At 37.4% G+C, this 22853-nt stretch overlaps 1 protein-coding gene across 5 annotated transcripts in view; it reads left to right on the top strand.

Annotated features, from left to right (window-relative positions):
- Positions 1-22853, top strand: part of LOC136878870 (poly(ADP-ribose) glycohydrolase) — a 171689-nt gene that overhangs the window by 23753 nt on the left and 125083 nt on the right. For 4 of the 5 annotated variants that reach the window (XM_068228816.1, XM_068228817.1, XM_068228818.1 and 1 more), the window contains 3 exons: positions 207-368; positions 13074-13327; positions 18717-18868. In XM_068228816.1, the coding sequence (XP_068084917.1) occupies positions 207-368; positions 13074-13327; positions 18717-18868 (568 nt within the window). The remainder of the gene's footprint in view (positions 1-206; positions 369-13073; positions 13328-18716; positions 18869-22853) is intronic. The other variant, XM_068228815.1, reaches the window with a different exon arrangement.

The following is a 22853-nucleotide window of genomic DNA, read 5'->3' as shown; positions in this document are numbered from 1 at the left end:
TTGGTTTTATTGCAACAGTGCAGTGTCAGTGTTTCACAGCCAAAAATTACCATTAAGATAACTATGTTTTGGTTCAAAAGTTTCATTTGCAATGTTAATTCATTATTCTTGAAGATTTCTGTTGTTTCAATCATTCTGTGTATGGATATTATTTTTAAAATTTTAATGTTATCTGATAAGCTTACTAAACTATGCTTTTTCCTCAGAATGGTGGTAAAACTAACCTACAGTGTCGCTGGGATTTGGTCAAACGAGCACTGAACAAGAACATCACGACGAGTCTTCAATTGGAGACTGCAATATTGTCTTACAACACTAAGTATACTAATCGCTGGGACTTTAAAGGATTACATAGTTTCTTTTCAGAGGTAAGTGAATATGTAAATATAATGAGTCAGTTATTCTTCATCTGGCCTGATAGATTGAGAATCGATGCGCGTTTTATTCGGAAGAATGTGGTTTTGAATTCTGGTCAGGAAGTTCAGAAAATTAGAAGTTTGGTTTCTACTTCTGATGAAACACAGTACCCTGAGGTTCACCTAGCCTTGAACAGAAATTACTACTAGTTTAATTCCGGGGGACAAAGGCAGCCTAGCATGGAGTTAATCACTTTATCCCTCTGATGTCTAGTTCTGCCATATACTTGTATAGGAGCAGATAACTTACTTGCCATGTAAAATACTATTTCCATTCGATGACTTCTGGATATTGCTATGTAGCATAAATCTCAGTTACCTGAAGAGTAAATTATCAGGTACTTCGAGGATCAGATAAAACATAACCTACCAGGTACTTCTAGGAAATAGAAACATGTTCATTGTATTCTGCATTGCATACAAATGGTATTGTTCAGAGATCAGAAGAATCCACATGCCCGGTGAGGCATGGGGTGAAGGGGTTTTTGCCAGCAGAGACAGTGACGTAATTGTTACCATAGCAACTGGGCTACTACCCAGGCGACTTTATATTTACCTTTAAAGTACGTTTCCCTAGAAGCGAGTCTAGCGAATCATCAGAGCTTCGCAGCTGTATGTATTAAGACTGTGACCATACTCTCGTTGGGGTCTTACCAGAGACTTATATGCCCTCTCCTTTACATCCTTACTAGAACTCCTAAATACCCTCATAACCATGTGCAGAGATTTGTACCCTTTATTAACAATCATATTCATGTGATCACCCCAATGAAAATCTTTCCTTATTTTAACACCCAGGTACTTACAATGATCCCCAAAATGAACTTTCAACCCATCAATGAAGTAATTAAAACTGAGAGGACTTTTCCTATTTGTGAAACTCACAACTTGACTTTTAACCCCGTTTATCATCATACCATTGGCTGTTGTCCATCTCACAACATTATCAAGGTCATTTTGCAGTTGCTCACAATCTTGTAACTTATTTATTACTCTGTACAGAATAACACCATCTGCAAACAGCTTTATCTATGATTCCACTTCTTTACACGTATCATTGATTGTATATAAGAAAACATAAAGGTCCAATAATACTGCCTTGAGGAATTCCCCTGTTAATTATTATAGGCTTTGCCTAATTCTCTGAGTTCTATATTCTAGAAACATAGCCACCCATTCAGTCACTCTTTTTTCTAGTCCAAAGGCTTTGCCTAATTCTCTGAGTTCTATATTCTAGAAACATAGCCACCCATTCAGTCACTCTTTTTTCTAGTCCAAGTGCACTCATTTTTGCCAGTAGGCTAGTCTCCCATGATGTACCCTATCAAATGCTTTAGATAGGTCAATCGCAATACAGTCCATTTGACCTCCTGAATCCAGGATATCTGCTATATCTTGCTGGAATCCTACAAGTTGAGCTTCAGTGGAATAACCTGTCCTAAACCCAAACTGCCTTCTGTCAAACCAGTTATTAATTTCACAAACATGTCTAATATAATCAGAAAGAATGCTTTCCCAAAACTTACTTGCAATGCATGTCAAACTGACTGGCCTGTAATTTTCAACTTTATGTCTATCACCCTTTCCTTTATACACAGAGGCTACTATAGCAACTCTCCATTCATTTGGTATAGCTCCTTCTTGCAAACAACATCAAATAAGTACTTTAGATATGGTACTATATCCCAACCCATTGCCTGTAGTATATCCCCAGAAATCTTATCAATTCCAGCCGCTTTTCTAGTTTTCGACTTTTGTATCTTACTGTAAATGTCATTGTTATCATAGGTAAATGTAAATGTTAATACTTCTTTAGTATTAGTCACCTCCTCTATCTGGACATTATCCTTGTAACCAACAATCTTTACATATTGCTGATTGAATACTTCTGCCTTTTGAAGATCCTCGCATACACACTCCCCTTGTTCATTAACGATTCCTGGAATGTCCTGCTTGGAATCTGTTTCTGCCTTAAAATACCTATACATATCTTTCCATTTTTCATTAACATTTGTATGACAACCAATTATGCTTGCCATCATGTTATCCATAGCTGACTTCTTTGCTAAATTCAATTTCTCCTTACTTTCACAGCCATTTCTAACTACAGTAGAAGTCCGTTATAGCGAGAATTCATAACAGCGAAAAATTTGCTCGCAATAACGGATTGTCGTTATATCCGATTTTTGAATAAAAGTCGGAAAACCCCCCATGCACATTAAAATCGGTATGAAACGGTAATCAGTTTGTTCAAAACTTGCGTTTCCGCAGATGATATCCACACAACGGCTTACTTGTTTGTTATTTTTCGTAATCCGATACTACGTGAAAGAATGTTTAATTTCATTCTGAATAAAATATAGTACCGTATTTCTCCCAATCCAAGATGAACCCCACTCTTTCCTTCACAAAATTTAAATCAGGCTCAAAAAGAACTTTGTAAAATCATATGAATGCCTTGTTGTACTGTAGGCCTACGCATTTTTAGACGCCGAGCATTGACTTTCGTCTTTTTTTTTTTTTTGCGGGTGCATAATTATTCTTCATTTCCGCGGGTTTAAGGACCATTAACTTAACATTGGCATCATAATACCGAATAGAACCCGTTGAAAATTTTCCGGCAATACCTATTCCATGCATCTCTACCATACAATGATCCATCAGGAAATTATTCTTGCTGTCTATAAAACTGTTACTTTTACGCAGCGTCAAATATAACCGGCTACCGCTACACGGACGTCTCGCTTGCCGGGTTCGGGCAAATTCAGCGGCTAGCGATATATAGGCCTAATCACGGACGTTGAAAGTCAGCGAACGAGTTTATATCGCCATGGTATGGCCATTTCGCCCTTGCGTTTTTCGTGCATACACCTCACAATTTCATCTTCGACTTCTTTAAAGCGTCCTTGTTGCGGAGCACTAATGCATTTTTTGTACAGTACGCATTTTTTTAGCTCTTTGTATTCACACTGACATCAAATATTGGCTTTGGTTAGGCCTATGCCGTATTTTCTTGCGGCTACACAATTATTCTACATTTCTGAGTGTTTAATGACCATTAACTTAAAATTGGCATCATCATATCGACTAGAACCCGTTGAAAATTTGCCGGCAGTACCTTTTTCACGTATCTTTACAATACGACTCACGAAAATATTCCTGCTGTCTATAAACATTAATTTTACTATGCGTCGAGTACAATAGACGCGTTATAACTCTGCCACTGAGTAGCCATGGCTTTTCTAAGAATTCGAAGGGTCACATGTTTTGATGCCGTTCTGCAGATTTGAGAAAAACTCAGGCACTGTACAACCGGTTGTCGCGGCTAGCGATGTACAGTAAAGAGGCGGTCGTTTATTGTCAACGAGTTCTGTGCGCGTGTGAAAAGAAGCAGCATGGATACTGCGGTAGTTGTCAGTGGTATCCATTAAGTTACTGTTAGGCCGCGAATGCAACAACCCTTGTGTTTTTGCATGAGATTCTGAGGAAAAAGGTCTTGGATTCGGAGAAATACGGTATCACTCCAGAGATTTTTGTGGCAAACACCTCAGCTTTCTTCTTCAGACAGCGTCATCTTACCTAACCGTATATGTATCATGAAAACATATTTGAAACGCATGTAGAGAAATAACCTCCTCGCGAAAAATTTACATGTAAATTGCCGTAACTAGACGCGAGAAGATATGAAATATCCTCTGAAATCAGTGATGTACTCTGCCATATCTTGAGATGTATCACATTCGTAATTAATTTCCGTAATAACATTAAAATTGAGATATCGTTTACTTCAGTCTTTACTTTTAACGAGTTGACAGCTGCTATCGGCCACGTTATTTACGCATTTATTACGAAAACGTGTTATCCTCTTTCATTTCGAATTTTCTCTAGAGAACAGCAGTCGATGGGTATTATTAATCAACTCCAACATCACCTTTGAATGTCAACGAGAGAGCTCGCAAATGCACAAAGTGAGAAAACTATACCGTACCGAAGATGATCGATCGCATTTTGTTGCAAACGTTTCAGTTTTCTTATTCAAACAGCGTCACGTATCCTAACTTAACCGTACTATACGTATGATGAAAACACACTTCAAGCGCCAGTAGAGAAATTATAACTTTCTCGCTATAAATTTTCATAATAGCCTTTCCGTAATTTAACCAGACGAGACAAAATATAAACTAACCTCTGAAATCAATTAAGCACTCTGCCATATCTCGAGGTGTATCCCATTCTTACTTAATTGCAGTATTTGGCCTCAAAAGTAAGCGGTCGTTTAATCAGCCCTAATTTTTAACGAGTTAACAACCATTATCGGACACGTTGTGTACGCATTTATTACGAAAATATGTTTTCTTTCATTTCGAATTTTCTTTACGAAACAGCTGTCAATGGGTATTATTAATCGACTCTGACATCGCCTTCGAATGTCGACGAGAGAAATCGCTAGTGCACATAGTGAGGAAACGATGCCGAAGGTAATCGATCGCATGCAATATCATCGCTGGGGTGTATAAATATCGGTAACGGAAAAAATCGTGCGCGCTTTATCGCTCGTAATAACGGATGCGTCAGTGACAGGGTTCTCGTTGTAACCGAAGGACGATACACAGTAAAATATAGGATTTTCGAAGGGACAGAAAAAAGTCGTCGCTATAACAGAGTTCTCGTTATATGCCGTACTCGCTATAGCGGACTTCTACTGTATTTCTTTTCAACCTGCACCTCCTCTTTACTTCTCTGTTATAATATAGTGGATCTTTACCATCCTTACCACCTTTAAAGGTACAATCCTATTTTCACATTCCTCAACAATTTCTTTAAACCCATCCCAGAGTCTGTTTACATTCTTATTTACCATTTTCCACCGATCATAGTTACTTTTTAAAAACTCCCTCATGCCCGTTTTATCAGCCATATGGTACTGCCCAATAGTCATCATTTTTATACCTTCCTTTCTTTCACTTTTATTTTTAACTACAACAAAAACAGCTGTGTAATCACTAATACCACCTATTACTTCGGTTTCTCTATAGAGCTCATCTGGTTTTACCAGCACCACATTGCATAGATTGTAGACCTTAGGTGAAAAATGCCTTCAATTCTTAATGAAACAAGATTAATACAAATTCGTTAAATTTCAGTACAACCATCCCTGAAATAATTTTTTTTTTAATCAGCACTTGCCTCTTCCCTTTCTGAATACCAAGTTCTCCTATTATACCAGGTATTAAACATTAAGTTAATTCACTTCCTTTTTTGTTGTACATCCTTGTGCATTTCAAGATCGTTCATTGTACTTGTGAGAAACGCTGTAGCCCACACGTGTGCAAGCTTTCCTGCTTCATACATCTGGTTGCGCCATGATACATTGGTTCAAGAAGTTCATCAAGGACAAAGATTCCAGTAGAAATATGAAGATTTTTAATAGGATTGATTAATAGAAATTAACTAGGTGAATCTTGCATGGTAAATTGTATGTGTAAATCTGCCAAGCTATTTCCCATTTCCTTACATGTTTGCTTTCCGCTGGAAGTGCCAAGTATTGTGGTTTTTCCGTAAAATGGATTTTTAGTGTGTTTTACGATTGTACGGATGAACAACGTTGAATATCCGCGCTTGTTTTTGCTTTCCCTAGTCAAATCGGATTTGTTTGACTTTCGATAGTAGCTGGTAATACGAGATGCAGTGTTTGAAATTCGACTGGAAAATCTATCGATAATCACATTACCGATTATCTTCCTGCTTTTGTCACCTGTTCGATCTCAACTAATACTTCATTCACTTAGATGTTCCCAAACAAGTAGCAGGCTGTGATTTTGAAGAAAAGAAATCAGTGAAAAGTGAATTTATATATAACAACTTTAGTAACTGCGTAAGATAGGAAACTGTGGAATTGTGTGACGAATTTGTTAGTGATTTAGTATTTTTAGCAGTGTTCGTAATGTGTTCATGTAAGAAACGATATTATCAATCTTTTAAGGAGGCATATTCTGCTGAATTTCCTTGTTTTATACGATCACGGAAGGGCAAAACTTTCTCATTCTGTTCCATGTGGTCGTGTGATATAAACGTTTCTCATGGATGAAGAACAGAGTTAGTAAATGACATTAAATCTGTTCAACATGTCTCCAATACAAAATTTAAGGATGGCAGTCAGAAAATTAATTAGATTTTACCTCTTCTGAAGCCAACCTTGATATAGTAAGAGCGGAATGCTTGTTCACTTCATTTTTAATTGACCATAATATCCCGTTAGCTGCTTCCGATCATGCTGGTGCTCTGCTTAGGAAAATATTTCCAGGTTCAGACACTGCAAAAAAATATGGCTGTGATCGTATGAAAACCACACACATTTTCCAAGAAATGGTTATGGATTCAAGAAGTGAACTCGTTTACATGCAGCGTGAACCATTTTCTTTAGCTGCAGATGGGAGCAATAATAGTAAAGCTAAGCTTTACCCTGTTGTCATCACCTGTTTTGTGGCAAGCAGGAAAAGATACAGTAGTTAACTCAGTGTTGTCTGTCCCAGCCTTGGTGGGTGATTCAACGGGACGAAATATTGGTAATATTGGTAATTTCACAGTTAGAGTGATACAAAATACCAATTCAAAATTGTGTAGCGTTCTCTTCCGACAATGCTCCAGTCATGATTGGAAAGAATAATGGAGTTGCTGTTGTTTTAAGGGAATCACTGTCATGTGTCTTCGTACTGGGTTGCTCATGCCATTTGATTAACTTGACTGCTGAGAAAGGTGCAAGCAATTTGCCTGTTAAAGTTGATGAACTATTAGTCAACATCTTCCATTGGGCCGATGACCTTCGATGTTAGGCCCCTTAAAACAACAAGCATCAAGCAACATCTTCCATTATTTAGAAAACAGTTGTAAGAGGAAGGATCGCCTTAGGAAATTTCAAGAACTTCACAACAAAGAAACGAAGAAGATACTGAAACATGTTTGCACAAGATGGCTATCATTAGGAAGGTGTCTCCAGAGGATATTAGAGCAATGAGCTCCACTACTTGGTTTCTTTAAAGATGAGGCGCTTCTTAATGCTCAGTGTGCATCAGCTACTAGCTTAACATCATTTACGATCCCAAAAGCCAAGCCTGGTAGTTCCAAAGACCCTGAAAAGAGGAAAGCTATTGAGTCGTCAGAATTAGTCTATCCAAAAAGATTTGCATGTGTCTCAAAATCTGACACTCCTGTGCTAAAGAATAAGAACATTATTCAAAATCGTGAAGACTTTTTTTTATTTTTTATGGTGCTGTCATCAGGCTTAAATAAGGCATACTGTGCTTTCCTTCATTTGAGAATCTCAGTTCTACGGTTCAGAGTGCTTCCCTTCATATTCATAAACTAGTAGAATTAATGACGAACCTGTTAAAGCAGCTGCTTTCCAGATTTGTTAAGCCAAAAGTGATCGAAAGTTCCCTTTTATTAAAAGTTCCATACCATTTTATTGATAATCAGAGAGACAATGATGAGCTAGTCATTGGCGTTGAGACAATGACCTTGGTGAAGAAACTTAATGATAAAGATAAATCAACATTCTTTTCGTCTGCCAGGGGTTACTTCTGGACAGCATGTGATCATATTATTAACAAGTTCCCTCTCAATGATGAAGTACTGAAACATGCAAAGGTTGCAGATGTTTCAAAAATTGAAGATGTCCAGTTTTATTATTATTATTATTATTATTATTATTATTATTATTATTATTATTATTATTGCTATTTTGCTTTACTTCGCACCGACACAGATAGGTATTACGGTGACGATGAAACAGGAAATGCCTAGGAATGGGAAGGAAGCGGTCGTGGCCTTAATTATGGTATAGCCCCAGCATTTGCCTGGTGTGAAAATGGGAAACCACGGAAAACCATCTTCAGGGCTGCAGACAGTGGGATTCGAGCCGACTATCTCCCGGATGTGAGCTCACAGCTGCGTGTTCCTAACCGCATGGCCAACTTGCCCGGTACCCCCAGTTTTATTCTGTACAATTCTTTATAGAAAGATTTCCATCATTGCTGCCGAGGAAGGGCAGCAAGTTGGTTGAGGATGCGATAAGTGTACTTCAGAATCAATTTGTAGCTCTTCAGATTGATGACTGTGCTACTGTTAAGAGTGAGAATCTGACAAATGACAACAAATTAGCTTGCTTGATGAACATTCGTGGAGCTGATGGTGTTCCTAAGTATGATAGGATGTCCAGGCTAATGCTTTCTATTCTGACTCTACCGCACAGCAATGCTGAGTGTGAAAGTGTGTGCAGCTTGGTGAAAAAAAACCAAAATCAGTTTAGGTCAAGTGAAATTCTGGATTCTATTTCTGTTTTGAAAACCAGAATTACTGGTCCATGTTACTTGAGTAGTTTTCCTCCAGAATTTCTGAAGAAAGCAAAGAAAGCAGCTCATCTCCATCTGTCCCCTCCAGCCTGTGATGGATAATAGCCTGCATACTGTGAACTTGACAGAATTTTGTAAATAAGTGTAAATGTTTAGTTTAATTTTGATGGTGACAATCATATTGTAACCCACAAGTTTAAAGCGCAGTAAAACACTGTTTGTGTATACTCTGTGAACTGTTCCCAGTGTTAAGTGAAAACAGATGAGCACTCATCAAGATGTAACTTTGTGTAAGTATTTAATTTCAGGGGTGATCATAACATATATTTGACTTGTATTAGTGTTGTTTCTAATCTCCCGCTCTTGCCGTCCTTTTTCACTATGTCTCAAGACTTTGCGACACATGCGTGTGTTGTTAACATTTTTCCTCTTTAGGATCTTCTGGATTTCTCTTTTTGAATGTTGGCAGGTATGTTATGACATTGCTTTTGACTATGGTCTGTCGTAGATTGGACATTTTGTCTGGTACACTCCCGTTTTACCGTGCTCTGCTACCATTGTAACTTTTGAACCCGGTTATCAAGAATAAAATAACAAATAAAAGAAAGGGAAAACTAATTAATTTTAAAATCAAAGTACAAATCATGACACTAAAAGAAATTATGTTGATGGAAGTGGAAGGACCTAAAAGAAGTGGAATGTGAACTTTTATGGTCGAGATCTCAAATAAGGAGTAACATTTCTAAGAAAACTAACATAACACTTAAAACAAAATAGAAACTTAAGTTTTCATGGTATTCCAATTTTGATCGTACATACAAAGTTACAAATTTCGCCTCGGTTGTTGCCACTTTTGACCCTTTCAACATACTGACTTATAATGACACTCGTACACATAGTGACGTACACTAAAATAAACTTAACCTAATATTTTTATTGCATTTATTTAGTTACTGATCGCATTGTGAAAACAGGGTTCTTTCTGCTGCATTATGCAGCTGTTTTATGTCTTGTTTTCTACACGTTGGCTGACGCATATGCGTCTTGTCATTTCTGCATTACATGCCATTGATGTGCATGTGTGTCATTGTATATGATCCAGATTTGCTTGTCTTTACTGTTCGACACTATGATTGGGCTTTTGTTCTTCTCTAACGGCACTCAGATTGAGGTTCGAATTACGTGTTCGCGTTATTGGTTCATAACCTGTTGCTTTCAAATGTGGTGTAATAATGGATGAATATGCAATGACAATGCCACTGGTCCTTCAAATTCCAACACAAAATGTAAATGCAAAAAATAAATTAGTGAAAAAGCAATGTAAATTGCACCGCAAAATGGAAAAAAGAACTGACTCTTTGTTATTGTACTCAGTTTCCTAAAAATCCTGCAGTTTGCTTAGAATCTGCTTTACAATTTACCATTAGTGCTATACATGATACAAATGACTTCAATAATATTCACTACTGCATCAGAAAAACAGTTACTAAGGAAAATGTTTGGCGTAAACGATTATTACATAACAATATGTTAATCATTTGTTACAGTGCAATGTAAATATGCTGTATTAATAAGACACGCATCAACACACCTTGGATACTATATTGTTCATGTGCACATGTAAAAAAAATCATTTGTAATATTGAATCTACCATCAACTACCTTCTAACTAATAGAAAAGAAAAACATATCAGCTCCTTGGGCTTAATGAAGGCAACAGTGAAAGTGTTAACTGTGTCCCTTTGTGTGTTATAGGATTAAAATAATTCTGTTACATTATAGGTGAGAGATTATTTGAGATTCGGGATTCACCTAAAGGAAGACCAAGGGACAGCTGGCTGAAAGGTGTGAGCATCGAGGCAAGAGGAGTGAAATGGATGTCATTGACAGAAGGGAAGTGGTGAATGGACAGAAAAGGATGGAAAGGCTTATGTTCCAAGGAGATTCAGCTGTGGTTGGAAACTGATCCAGTTGATGATGATGGTTAATTCAAAATCACATTATTCAAAGTCCAGTTTTTGATCCCAAGCAACAAGATTGTACTATAATATGTACATATTCTTGTTAGTAAACATTTTATTTAAAATAAATTGAAATAATGCCTAAAAGCTGTATCTCATGCCAGTGGAAAGAATAACACTTTGCCACTCGTGTGTTCAGTTTTTCAGTATACTGTACTGCTTAATTGCCTAGAAAAGTACTGTTACTAATCTTTTATGTAAATCATGAAAAGTCTTTTTAACTTTTGTTACTTCATGCACAGTGTGCTTGATTTATCATGATATATTTTTACCAAATATGTAAGTACTAGTGGCTTGCCACAGCAATAGCTGCAAACTTATTTCTTGTCTAATTGCTTTGCCAGCATTATGATATGATGTAGCGTATGGGTTATTTAGCAAACCGTTGGAGAATCTTTCGGTTGTCTCTGGATTAAAGGAGGATTTAATAGAATTTTCACAATGAATTCTGTTCGCAAGACTTGAATCTATCACATAAATCTGGCTGTATAATGCTCTGCAATTTTCAGTAAGCAGTAAGTCGCAATGTATCTATGAATCATACCTTGAATCTTAAAACATTAAGGACCTAATCTTGGAATGTAGCTACAGTTTGCAGAGAAGGATGCAACGGACATTGTATTATTATACTGCCTTAAATGGTTTATGAACTCATTATAATATAGCATCTTATCTTTAAGTATGTCATTTACTTGAGGGTGTGGAAAATAAACCAAACCATTGTGGCAACATAAATTAAAATGTACATTTACCATTTCTGCAGCGAAATGTGCTTGGCAGTACATACAGATTTAATTTAATAACCCTTCCCTGCATAATTCAACGGAAATTTTGTTGTGAATAGTGTTCCGAGCCAAAGGACTTCTTACCTTCTTGAGGGTCCTCTCCTAGGAACAGAACACATTTCACAAAAGAAAAGAAAAAACTGTGTGTGTGTGGTTTTTTTTTTTTTTCAGCGTTTGAATAGAATAATAATTGGCTTTCTGCTAGGTAGCAAGATATTCGGTCAGGAATAGGTAACCATGAAAAGAAAGTGGAGATCGTATAGGATAGGAACACAGAATATCCAGTTATCGATAATACGTCCTTCCGTCACTGCACTCCAAATTTAATGCAATGGTGCTTATGATACATAGAAACAATGAAATGTGCCATAATGCCACTGTGACTAAAATGTACCACAGTAGTGCTGTGGAATAAAATGGCTATCAATCGACGTGCTCTGCAGTCTAATTTACCGAATAACGGCAGTTCATTCAGTTCGAAGACGAAAATATGCAACCATTTAAGTGTGCTTGTGACCACTAAAAATGACAAACATAATCAATAATTATGTTTCTGTTAGGTGCAGACTATGAGATAAGCAAGCGAAGTTAGTTGTTTACACTGAAGGAACCACAAACAAAACCACCGTCTGAGGGAATACTCATTTACTTGTACAGTGGCACTGTGTGTGGGTGTAATGAAATGGCCAGCATTGTGCATGGACAGCACACTCCTGTGCCAGTCGATGAAACATGGCATTGAAAGATCAGTGGATCATGCGGACACTATTCATAGACGCACACAGCCATCTACTGGCAAATGCAGTTAAATAAAACACATGCGGCATTGTATTTTGCGAATAAATTACTATTTGAGTCAAATAAAGGACTTTTTGAAATACTGAATATCATGAGATGGATTTATGTTTCTCGCCTATTACCCTAGAAACAACATGGAGCAACAACTTAAGTTCTGGTGATAACATGATTTCACAGAACCATCTATAGGACTGATAAAGATATTGATTCTCATAGGGAACCTGAAATATTTGTTCCAAATGAGTAAATTTACAGTACCAAACTGGAGGAGGCTCGTACACCACTGCACCCGCCTTGCTGGAGCGAAGAAATGATGATGATGATGATGATGATGAATATGGTTGGTCCATGATTGGACATTATAAATTTTCCAGCTAACTCATTCCTGGTTGCCAGCGTTTCGCCCCATTGTGCTAAGTTGGGCTCATCAGTTGGTAAATAGCACACCTTCCAGGACTCATGGCTAGTGCATACAATGGAGGCCACTGCATAGGTTACTTGGAGCCACCGGCAGTGCGCAGTGCCAATGCACTATGAGAGACTTTGTCTCATTTTCAAAAATTATGCCTGTCTGGCCATCAGATAATAAAGATGTTGAGAAAAATGAAGGGGGAGGATTGAAGTAAAACATGTAGGCATTTTATCCTTTTCTACTCTTTTTTTGACCGTTTTTCCTTATAGATTTTATTTCCTAATTTGCAGGTTCTGGAACCTCCAGAAGTGAGATGTTTCTTCAACGAACTGCTCCCAAGTATAATTCAACTTGCACTGCAGTTACCTATTCTTGTAAATCATCCCATTCCACTGCTACGACAGCATATGAACCATTCAATTAGTTTGAGCCAGTTACAGATTGCTAGCTTGCTTGCCAATGCTCTGTTATGTACATTCCCTCGACGCAACACTGCAAAACAAGGCTCGGAATATGCTTCATTCCCAGATATCAACTTCAACAGGTAAGTTATTCTGTTCTCATTGACTAATGAAAATGTCAAGTAAGTAAGTATAAATAACCATCTAATCGATACTTTTTTTTTTTTTTTTGTGCTAGTTGCTTTACGTCGCACCGACACAGATAGGTCTTATGGCGACGATAGGACAGGGAAGGGCTGGGAGTGGGAAGGAAGTGGCCGTGGTCTTAATTAAGGTACAGCCCCAGCATTTGCCTGGTGTGAAAATAGGAAACCACGGAAAACAATCTTCAGGGCTGCCGACAGTGGGGTTCGAACCTACTGTCTCCCGAATACTGGATACTGGCCGCACTTAAGCGACTGCAGCTATCGAGCTCGGTGATACTTTATTATTGCCTCAGGCAAAATTGAATATAAATTAACACTTACAGGACATGTTTCGACCACTTAGTGGTCCTCTTTAGCTGTATAAAGAAAGAAATTGAGAAGAAAAAACATTAGGACAATAAGCACGAATAAAAGTTCTTTGGAGACTCCTTTATTAAAAAATGGAGGTCATCAGAACAGGACATCTTGCATCTCGTTCTTGTTTGGAAAAGATGTTTAATCTGCGTTGTCTAGAGGGTCTGTCTTTGAGTGCGACCTGGTGAAGTAACGATGTGACACAGTCTGACTGTTCATGCAAAGCTCTGGAGAGAAGGGAAGTAGAGTTTTGTCGTCATCTAAAATAACATATGAGGGAGGAGGGAGATTGGGCTGTGCTTCTGCGATGTCGTGTTTGGTTATATCTCTTGTTCGTCTAGCCTGTTTTATGTCTATCCATTCCAAGTATTTACTAATATTCTCGTATAAGATGTTTTTTTGCTTGTATTTGTTAAGATTCTCTTCACCGTTTTCTAATTTATCAAGAACGATGTGGATGTTTTCCAGGTTGTTCATTAGATTCATTAGATGTAGATGGTTGTTGGGTTTGATGTTTACAGAAGTATCTCTTCTGCCATCACAGAGGTGGTGGTCAGTGGCAAGGAAAGTGACAGAACTACAAGTAGATCTGCCAAGTGAAATGGATACTGTAATTAGAGTTGAGGTATTGCAAGAATAACAATAGTATACCTAGGTAGATATTTCATATCAATAACACGAAGATTTATTATTACACTATACAGTAAAATAAAAATACCAGTATAACAAAATTTTGGGGACCTCTGAAATTAATTTGTTATACTGAAATAAGTCAGTTCTTAAGAACTCACCTAGTATTATACCCGTTAGTTATTGTTGTTTTTAAAGGTGGAACTATGAGGTCATCTGCCCTGTTATATCCATTTCAGGATCTATATAACTTCAAAATACCATTATCAGTTACAGTATTGACAGATGTTTTCAGGAAATCTATTTTTACATTGTACCAGCAAGTCTACACATTGTTCCAGAACCTCATTTTTTGAAAAAGTATGTGATTTTCTTCTGAACAGATCACCAACCACCACACATGAATTTAACACGTTGAGTGCCAGACCGATTTTCAAAGGATTGCCGTCTAGTGCAGTGAGCTAATAACATCAAGTTACTCTCTGGTGCCAAAACGTTCACAGGCTTAACAAAGCAAATGATCGCTGAAATGAGGATGTATTTATGATATATTAGGTTAACTTATTATATATATTAGGTAAAATATTGCGACCCCGTATGGGGTCGTCTTGGTCATTACGAACTGTACACGTACACCCATATGGGGTCGTATTTCTACAGTAGTTACTGCCCCGACGCTCGGTCATACTTACCTTTTCCTTTGCAGGGACGCGTTATATGCTGTTGATTATGAGGGATGTGTTAGGTTGTTCATATTAGAGCCCTAAAAATGTACGATCCCCCATTTTAGGCCATGAAATGTTTGTAAATGGTGATCTTCTGATTTTAGGTTAGGAAATTTTCGTATAGAATGTAGTTATATAAAGTAGTGAAAATCATGTGAATTTGGTAAATTAGGATGTAACAGAATAATATTATTATAAGGACAATTAGTAGTTACAGAATACTGAACAAGTATATAATTTTGTTTGTATAACTTTTAATTTGAGTAAGAGAACCTAGCAGCGATGATTGTGCAAAATGGGAAACCAGTGACTACTGTATATTGTTGAAGACAGTCATAATTGTTGCAACAGCTGGCTTGGAAACCCGGAGTACAGTGGTGATGTGTATGCTGAAGACAGTAGATCATCAGTGTGGATGAACGTGCGAGATCGATGGTTATTCTGTACTGGGTTCAAAATCACTAACTGTATACTTCGTCTACATCATCATTGTCCGACTTGCTCGATATATCGTCCAGACTATCTGCACTAAGTCTTTTACTGCTCGATTTACTCGTAACAATTTAAAAAGGAAAATGAAACTCACCGCACTGCACACTTACATAAACAATCCGTGCGCGAGATAGACAATGACCTTGTCATCCTACAAAACATTCTTGACGTACCCATATGGGGTCGCGCCAAATCAGGAATTCAGGAATGGAAGATGGACGATGCACGTACTTAAATAGACGACCAACAGATGGTAGGAAGGGACTTTATACAGCTTCAAAACACATACTTACTGCGCTCCCAAATGGGTTCGCACAGTTCTCGATTTAGAACGAACGTACGACCCCATATGGGGACGTGAAGTTCAAAAACTTGACTACTCTCACGTACCCAAATGGGGTCGCTTGGCACTCAACGTGTTAAAACAGATTCTGGCACATCACTTTGTGACACAAGAAAATCTTGAAGGCTACGTGCCATGTTCGTTGCTTACTGAAGAGTCAAGCTCTGTAGTACAGAAATATTTAAAATAGTTATATTTGAATCAGCCTTGTCAATACACTTATTAATGAAAGAAAATTATTTATTCAACCAAACATTTTTCTGGAATTCAACCATTCCCTTCATCAAGCTCTGTCGATCACAATCATTTTTGGGGTTGTCTTCCTCTTCCTCCTCATCACATGGATCTCTCCTCACAATTTCATCATAGGTGATTTCTTTGTGGACTATTACATCGCTATCTACATTGATGTAGCCGGTAAGACTTGCCGTAGATGGCACATCCAACGTTGTACACAAATGCTTCCAATTCTCCTCGGTTTCCACATCATCCAGCACTTCACTTTCTGCAACGTCTTCTGTAAAAACCACTCCAGCTTTTGTAAAGCAGTTTGTGATGATGTCTGCATTCAGGAATTCTCATACAGCATTAAACATCTGCATTGCTACCAATATATTGATGTTAATGTCTCTATTCGTTTCAACGTTGCACAGCATTCGACAGACCACACGAGCTCAGTAATGTTGCTTTACTACATGAATTATACCCTGATCCAGCATCTGCAGAATTGAAGTTGTACTTGGAGGCAGAAATAAAACTTTTACATGCTGCATACGAGGAGGCATATTATTATGAGAAGAGCAGTTGTCCAATAAAAGAAGAATTCTCCTCTTTTCGGCCTTCATCCGACGTTCCAAGTCCAACAACCACTCTTTGAATAGCACAGATGTCATCCATGCCTTAGAGTTGTGCCTGTATTCACAGGGCAGATGTTGCACCCCCTTGAAGCACCTTGGCTTCCCAAACTTCCCAATTATGAGAGGCTTCAGTTTGTCTGTCCCTGTGGAATTGATGCACAAAAGAGCCGTGATACGTTCTTTTGAACGTTTGCCCCCAAAACACTTATTTCCCTTGAAATGAAGGGCTTTGTTCGGCATTAGTTTATAAAATAACACAGGCTTTGTTCGGCATTAGTTTATAAAATAATGCAGTTTTGTCTGCATTATAAATGTCTGCTGGCGAATATTCCTTCAAGGCATCCGTTAAAAGCCTACAGCCGCCATGAAGACGCAGCTTCCTTCGGGGTATCATTAGCTTCACCATTTATAATTTTGTGGGATATGCCATATCTCTCCCGGAACCTATGAAGCCAACCAGCACTACCCATAAACTCAGGTGACCCAAGCGAACATGGGAAAGATCGCGCACGCTCACATAACAGTGGGCCATTTATTGGAATGTTTTTACTCCGCATTTCCACAAACCACGTATAGACGGCTTGGTCCACCTCCTTGTAGTCGGCTGCCCTGATCTTACACTGTGGACCTAGGGCATCAGCATCAATGTTTTCATCTATCTTACTTTTCTGTTTTTAAAAAAGTAGAAAGTGTTGATGGGCTAATGTCATACTTCTTCGCTACTTCTCCTTTCTTTCCATCTTTCTCTACTTCTGCAATGAAAACTGCTAATATATAAGTAATAATAATAACAACGTAAACGTTTCCACCTTTTCAATACTAAAATATATTCACAAAATTATAAATTACACGGTACTAGTTTTGACCCATCTATGAAGAAGAAACATGCAATGCATGATGCGACGAAACCGTTGCGTTCATTGGTGGATTACAAACATCGCAGTCCTACTCAGCCAATAGTGTGACGTCTTATATTGGTTGATGGGCGAAACCTATTGGTTACACAAAGCGTAGCGTTCATTGGTGGATTGCAAACTTGGCGCTCCTACTCAGGTAATAGAGTGACGTCTTACATTGGATGACGGGCGAAGCATCTAGGGGTCGAAACTAGTACCGTGTAATTTATAATTTTGTGAATATATTTTAGTATTGAAAAGGTGGAAACGTTTACGTTGTTATTATTATTACTTATATATTATTCTTAGTTCAATACGGACCAAAAACATGAAATTCATAACCATTAACGAAAACTGCTGTCGCATCTGCTTATCCATTTGCAATTATATGTACTTATTTATTTAACGAAATGCACACGAACTTTGCAAGTTTAATGATGTGACCTTCACAGAAACACATTGCTTTGCGAATTATATACGAAGAAGAAACATGCAATGCATGATGCGACGAAACCATTGCGTTCATTGGTGGATTACAAACATCGCGGTCCTACTCAGCCAATAGTGTGACATCTTATATTGGTTGATGGGCGAAACCTATTGGTTACACAAAGCGTAGCGTTCATTGGTGGATTGCAAACTTGGCGCTCCTACTCAGCTAATAGAGTGACATCTTACATTGGATGACGGGCGAAGCATATGGTTACACAAAATCGATTGCCTTCTTGATCGCGTACGGTGCATATATGGAAAATGGCGATCATATCGCCTGAATAACAAAATAATGTAACAAGATAAATGTTGGTCATAAAACAGGATGAATTTTAGTTTTAATTTGAGAAAATGTGGTCAAATTGGTAAAGAAAAGAGCTCAATTTTAATTTGTTAAAATGAAATATTATAACACACAATAAATAAGGAAAAAGGAAGGGACCAAAAAAAAATCTGTTATTCTGAAAATTTTGTTATACTGGTGTTCGTTACAGCAGAATTCTACTGTATATCTCTTCTTCTTCTTTTTTTTTTCAGGTTATTTGCACAGCATAAAAGGAAGAATGCTGAACAGCGAAACAGTGGCAAGCTGAAATGTATTTTTCATTATTTCCGAAGAGTTTGTAACAAAGGTAAACCCATTCATTCTCAATGCTACAGACCAGATAGCATTTCAAGATTTTTACAAAGTAATTATCATTTTACATTTTATTTTTGAGTGTATTGAAAATGTGTGTGTCAAGGCTACAGACCAGATAGCACTTCAAGATTTTTATACATGCCTAACCCATTGTTCATTTATAAACTTATGGAAAAGAAAGAAACCATTTTATTTTGTCAAATTAATAATACCATTACCCAAGTTTTTTTGCAGGTAAATTAATTACTTAACATTAAGTTTTGGGAGACTGAAGAACCTAACAGTTATAAAATAAGTCAAAACTGAAAGAAATGGCTTCAGATTTTACAGAATAGTCCCTTTTCAATTACTGTAATGTTGTATTATCTCTTAGATGAACAGGGCTGAGTGGCTCAAACGGTTGAGGCGCTGGCCTTCTGACCCCAACTTGGCAGGTTTGATCCTGGCTCAGTCCGGTGGTATTTGAAGGTGCTTAAGTACGTCAGCCTCGCGTCAATAGATTTACTGGCACGTGAAAGAACTACTGCGGGACTAAATTTCCGGCACCTCGGCTTCTTCAAAAACCTTAAAAGTAGTTAGTGGGACGAAAAGCAAATAACATTATTATTATTAATTCTCATAGAAGAAATACACATTTTTCCATTCTAAATATGAACATGTTTCACCCCTCCTTACAGGACATCTTAAAGAAGATACAAGAATATACCAAAATACATGACAAGTTGACAGACACTCCAAAAGTAAATAATTTTTTAAAAATTTTTGGAACATTGCATAAGGGTAACACTTCCATCTTCTTTCTTGAATGTCAGTTCATCAGCTATATACATGCTCAGGACAAATATGTATGTATGTGTATATATATATATATATATATATAAAATAACATCTCTTGACTGACTGACTGACTGACTGACTGACTGACTGACTGACTGACTGACTGACTGACTGACTGACTGACTGATTCATCATCGCCGAGTCAAAACTACTGGACATACAGAAATGAAATTTTGGGGATACATTTATATTAGGGTGTAGGTGCTCGCTAAGGGAGGATTTTTGGATATTCCATCGCTAAGGGGGTGAAAAGCAGGGTGAATTTTTTAAAATGGGGATATCTGTATCTCAAAAACTTAAAAGTTTACAGACAAATATTGGTATTTGGAATTTCCATTAAATATAGAGAGACATGTATTTTTTTGTTTTCGTAAAATCCCATTAATGGGGGGGTGAAACAAGGGGGAAAAGGGGTTGAACACCTTTTATGAGGAGACATATCTCAAAAACTGAAGATGCTACAGGCATGAAAATTGGTATTTGGAATCTCCTTTGAAAATAAAAGAAACGCTTTTTGTATTTTTGGATAATCCGATGAATAGGGGGTGAACAGGAGTGACAAAGGGGTGAATTTTTAAAAAGACTATATCTGCAGATTATCTCAGACACGTAACATATTACAGATTTGAAAACTGGTATTCGGAATTTCCTGTAAAAGTGAAGAAACATAAATAATTTTTTCAGAATATCTACTTAAGGGGATCTGAAAAAGGGGGTGAACTTCTAAAAGTAGCGTATCTTCAGGATATCTCAAAAATTTAAAATGTTACAGGAGTGAAAAATGGTATTTTTTTATCTCTATTAAAAAATCTCCTTTAAAAATAAAGAAATACATATGTTTTATTTTCGGAAATCCACTTGGCGGTGGGGGGAGAATTGAAAAATTAGTAGAATTATTTGTATGAATATACTATTATCTCAAAAACGAAAGATGTTGCAGACGTAAAGATTGGTATTTGGAATGTACTTTAGAAGTAAAGAAACTCGCGTTCCTCTGATTTTGGAAAATCCAATGAGGGGGGGGGGGGGGGGTGAAAGAATTGAAAAATTAATTGTATGAGGATACTTACATCTAATAAAAACTAAAGTTGTTACAGATGTGAAAATTTGTTTTTGGATCTTCTTTAAAAACAAAGAAAAATGCATTTTTGGCGGAAAATCATCTTGGGGTGCGGGGGTGAAAAGGAGTTTAATTCCTTTTTTGAGGAAACATATCTCAAAAACTGAAGATGTTACGGTCATGATAATTGGTATTTAGAAGATCCTTTACTAATAAAGAAACAAGTATTCTTTTCCAGAAAATTTACTTAAGGGGGGAGTGTAAAGGAAGTGAAAAAAAAAAATATTTTTACGGGGATACTTATATCTCAAAACTGAAATCCTGCGCACTTGCCTACGCGCGACAATGGTGCTGGTCACATTGTCAGCAATGACAATGGCAGCAGATGTAATTTACTGCAAAGTAAATGTCTTGCATCTTGCTGCGGGGTCCAGAACATCAGTAATAATAATAATAACCTAAATTCAACTAATATCGTCCACCCTAATAATAATAATAATAATGTTCTCGACCGTCGTCAAAATGTGCGGACCCCGCTGGAAACCGGTTGTGGTCGGGTAATGACTATGAATGGAGTCCGGCGGCGGGTTCACTTCCGCCAAGGCACCCAAGACGACACCACGCCGGATCTCCAAGGATTTGATCCATATTAGAAATGCTTATAGGAAAAGATGGCAAAGATTTAGGGACCCAACTTACCAGGCGGAATACCTGGAGCTAACACGAGAAGTACGAAATCGATTGCTGGAAAGAAAGATTGAAAAATGGGAGGAACGTTGCCGTCAGATTGCGTATACTGGCGGATTATATGTATAAAATTTTAAGCATTCAATTATAAATTTCAGTATAATACTGTAGCGAAGTACGGGTATCTTGCTAGTAATTACATTAAATAAATAAAGCAAACAAATAACCTAGTAAATGAAACTGACCTGAACAATATTACCAGGGATGTTGCTACGATGCAAGCTTTATCTTGTACTGAGATTTCAAAATACACTTTGCAATTCATGGACACTGGTGGAAGTCCGAGTGTTCCTAGTTTTGATTTTTAATTCTTCTCCAGTTCCAGGAATATTCATGTTAACTTTTTCTTTGAAGTTTCGCCATAAATAAATGTTGCAGGTGCTTAAATCATGTGAAGAATGGGGCCATAATCCTTTACTTATGGTCTGATTATTATTGAAAATGTCCTGCAACCGTCGCATAGAGCTATACGTATGTGACATCACACCGTCCTCCTGAAAATAGCGATGCCTTTTTTCCTTCTTCAGTCATTTCGGCAAAAAATGGTTCGAGAATGTTGTGAATATAATGGTCGGAAGTAATCATGTCCTGAAACAATATCGGATGGATAATTCGTCACCTTCACATAATACACCCGCCCACCTTCACATCGTGCAGGGGTCTCGGCTGCAAAATGTGCTGGATCTCTGTATCCCATATCCTATTGTTCTGTGAATTGACTTATGCACTCAAATTAAACCATGCTTTGTCGTTCATAAAAAGAAAGTTTGTATCCTTGATACCATCATGGAAACTACCGTATTTCACGGCATAATCATCACAGTTTTTATACCAAAATTTTCGAAAAAAATTGTAGGGTGCGACCATTATACGATGAACATTTAATACCAGTATTTGTATTACTCAAAAAAATGTATTTATAACTAAATTGTATTTGATACAAATTTAAGATGCACGTAATACTCGCGTTTATACATCAAAATAATTAAAGTAGTCTAAAACAAAATTCATAATTTTTCACAACAATTCGGCGAACGTTTTTCCAACCTGAAAATAAAAATGAACGTATTAAGTTAATTTGTCATTAATTTAAGTATTAAAGTTGAAATATTACACTTGCAAAAAATTATCGCTTTGTTGTGAAATGCGGACTTACCGGTACGCAATTTATTCCAAATCTTCGGTGTCGCTATCGCAGGTTTCGCTATCTGATGCGCCGTCCTCGCCTCTGTTAATACCAGTATCAGATTCTTCGTCTCCCTGCCACACTGCGTCATCTTCGGAACCGTCTAGTGCATTCGAAATCCCAGTCCTTTTGAAGCTCTTGGAGACTAGTTCAGGTGGTATAAGATCCCAACTCTTCTTCACCCACGAGCATAACAAGTCCAAG

The sequence above is a fragment of the Anabrus simplex genome, chromosome 8, assembly GCF_040414725.1.
Source record: "Anabrus simplex isolate iqAnaSimp1 chromosome 8, ASM4041472v1, whole genome shotgun sequence".
Classification (NCBI taxonomy): domain Eukaryota; kingdom Metazoa; phylum Arthropoda; class Insecta; order Orthoptera; family Tettigoniidae; genus Anabrus; species Anabrus simplex.
The sequence above is the reverse complement of the archived record's forward strand: the minus strand, read 5'-3'. Positions and strand labels throughout refer to the sequence as shown.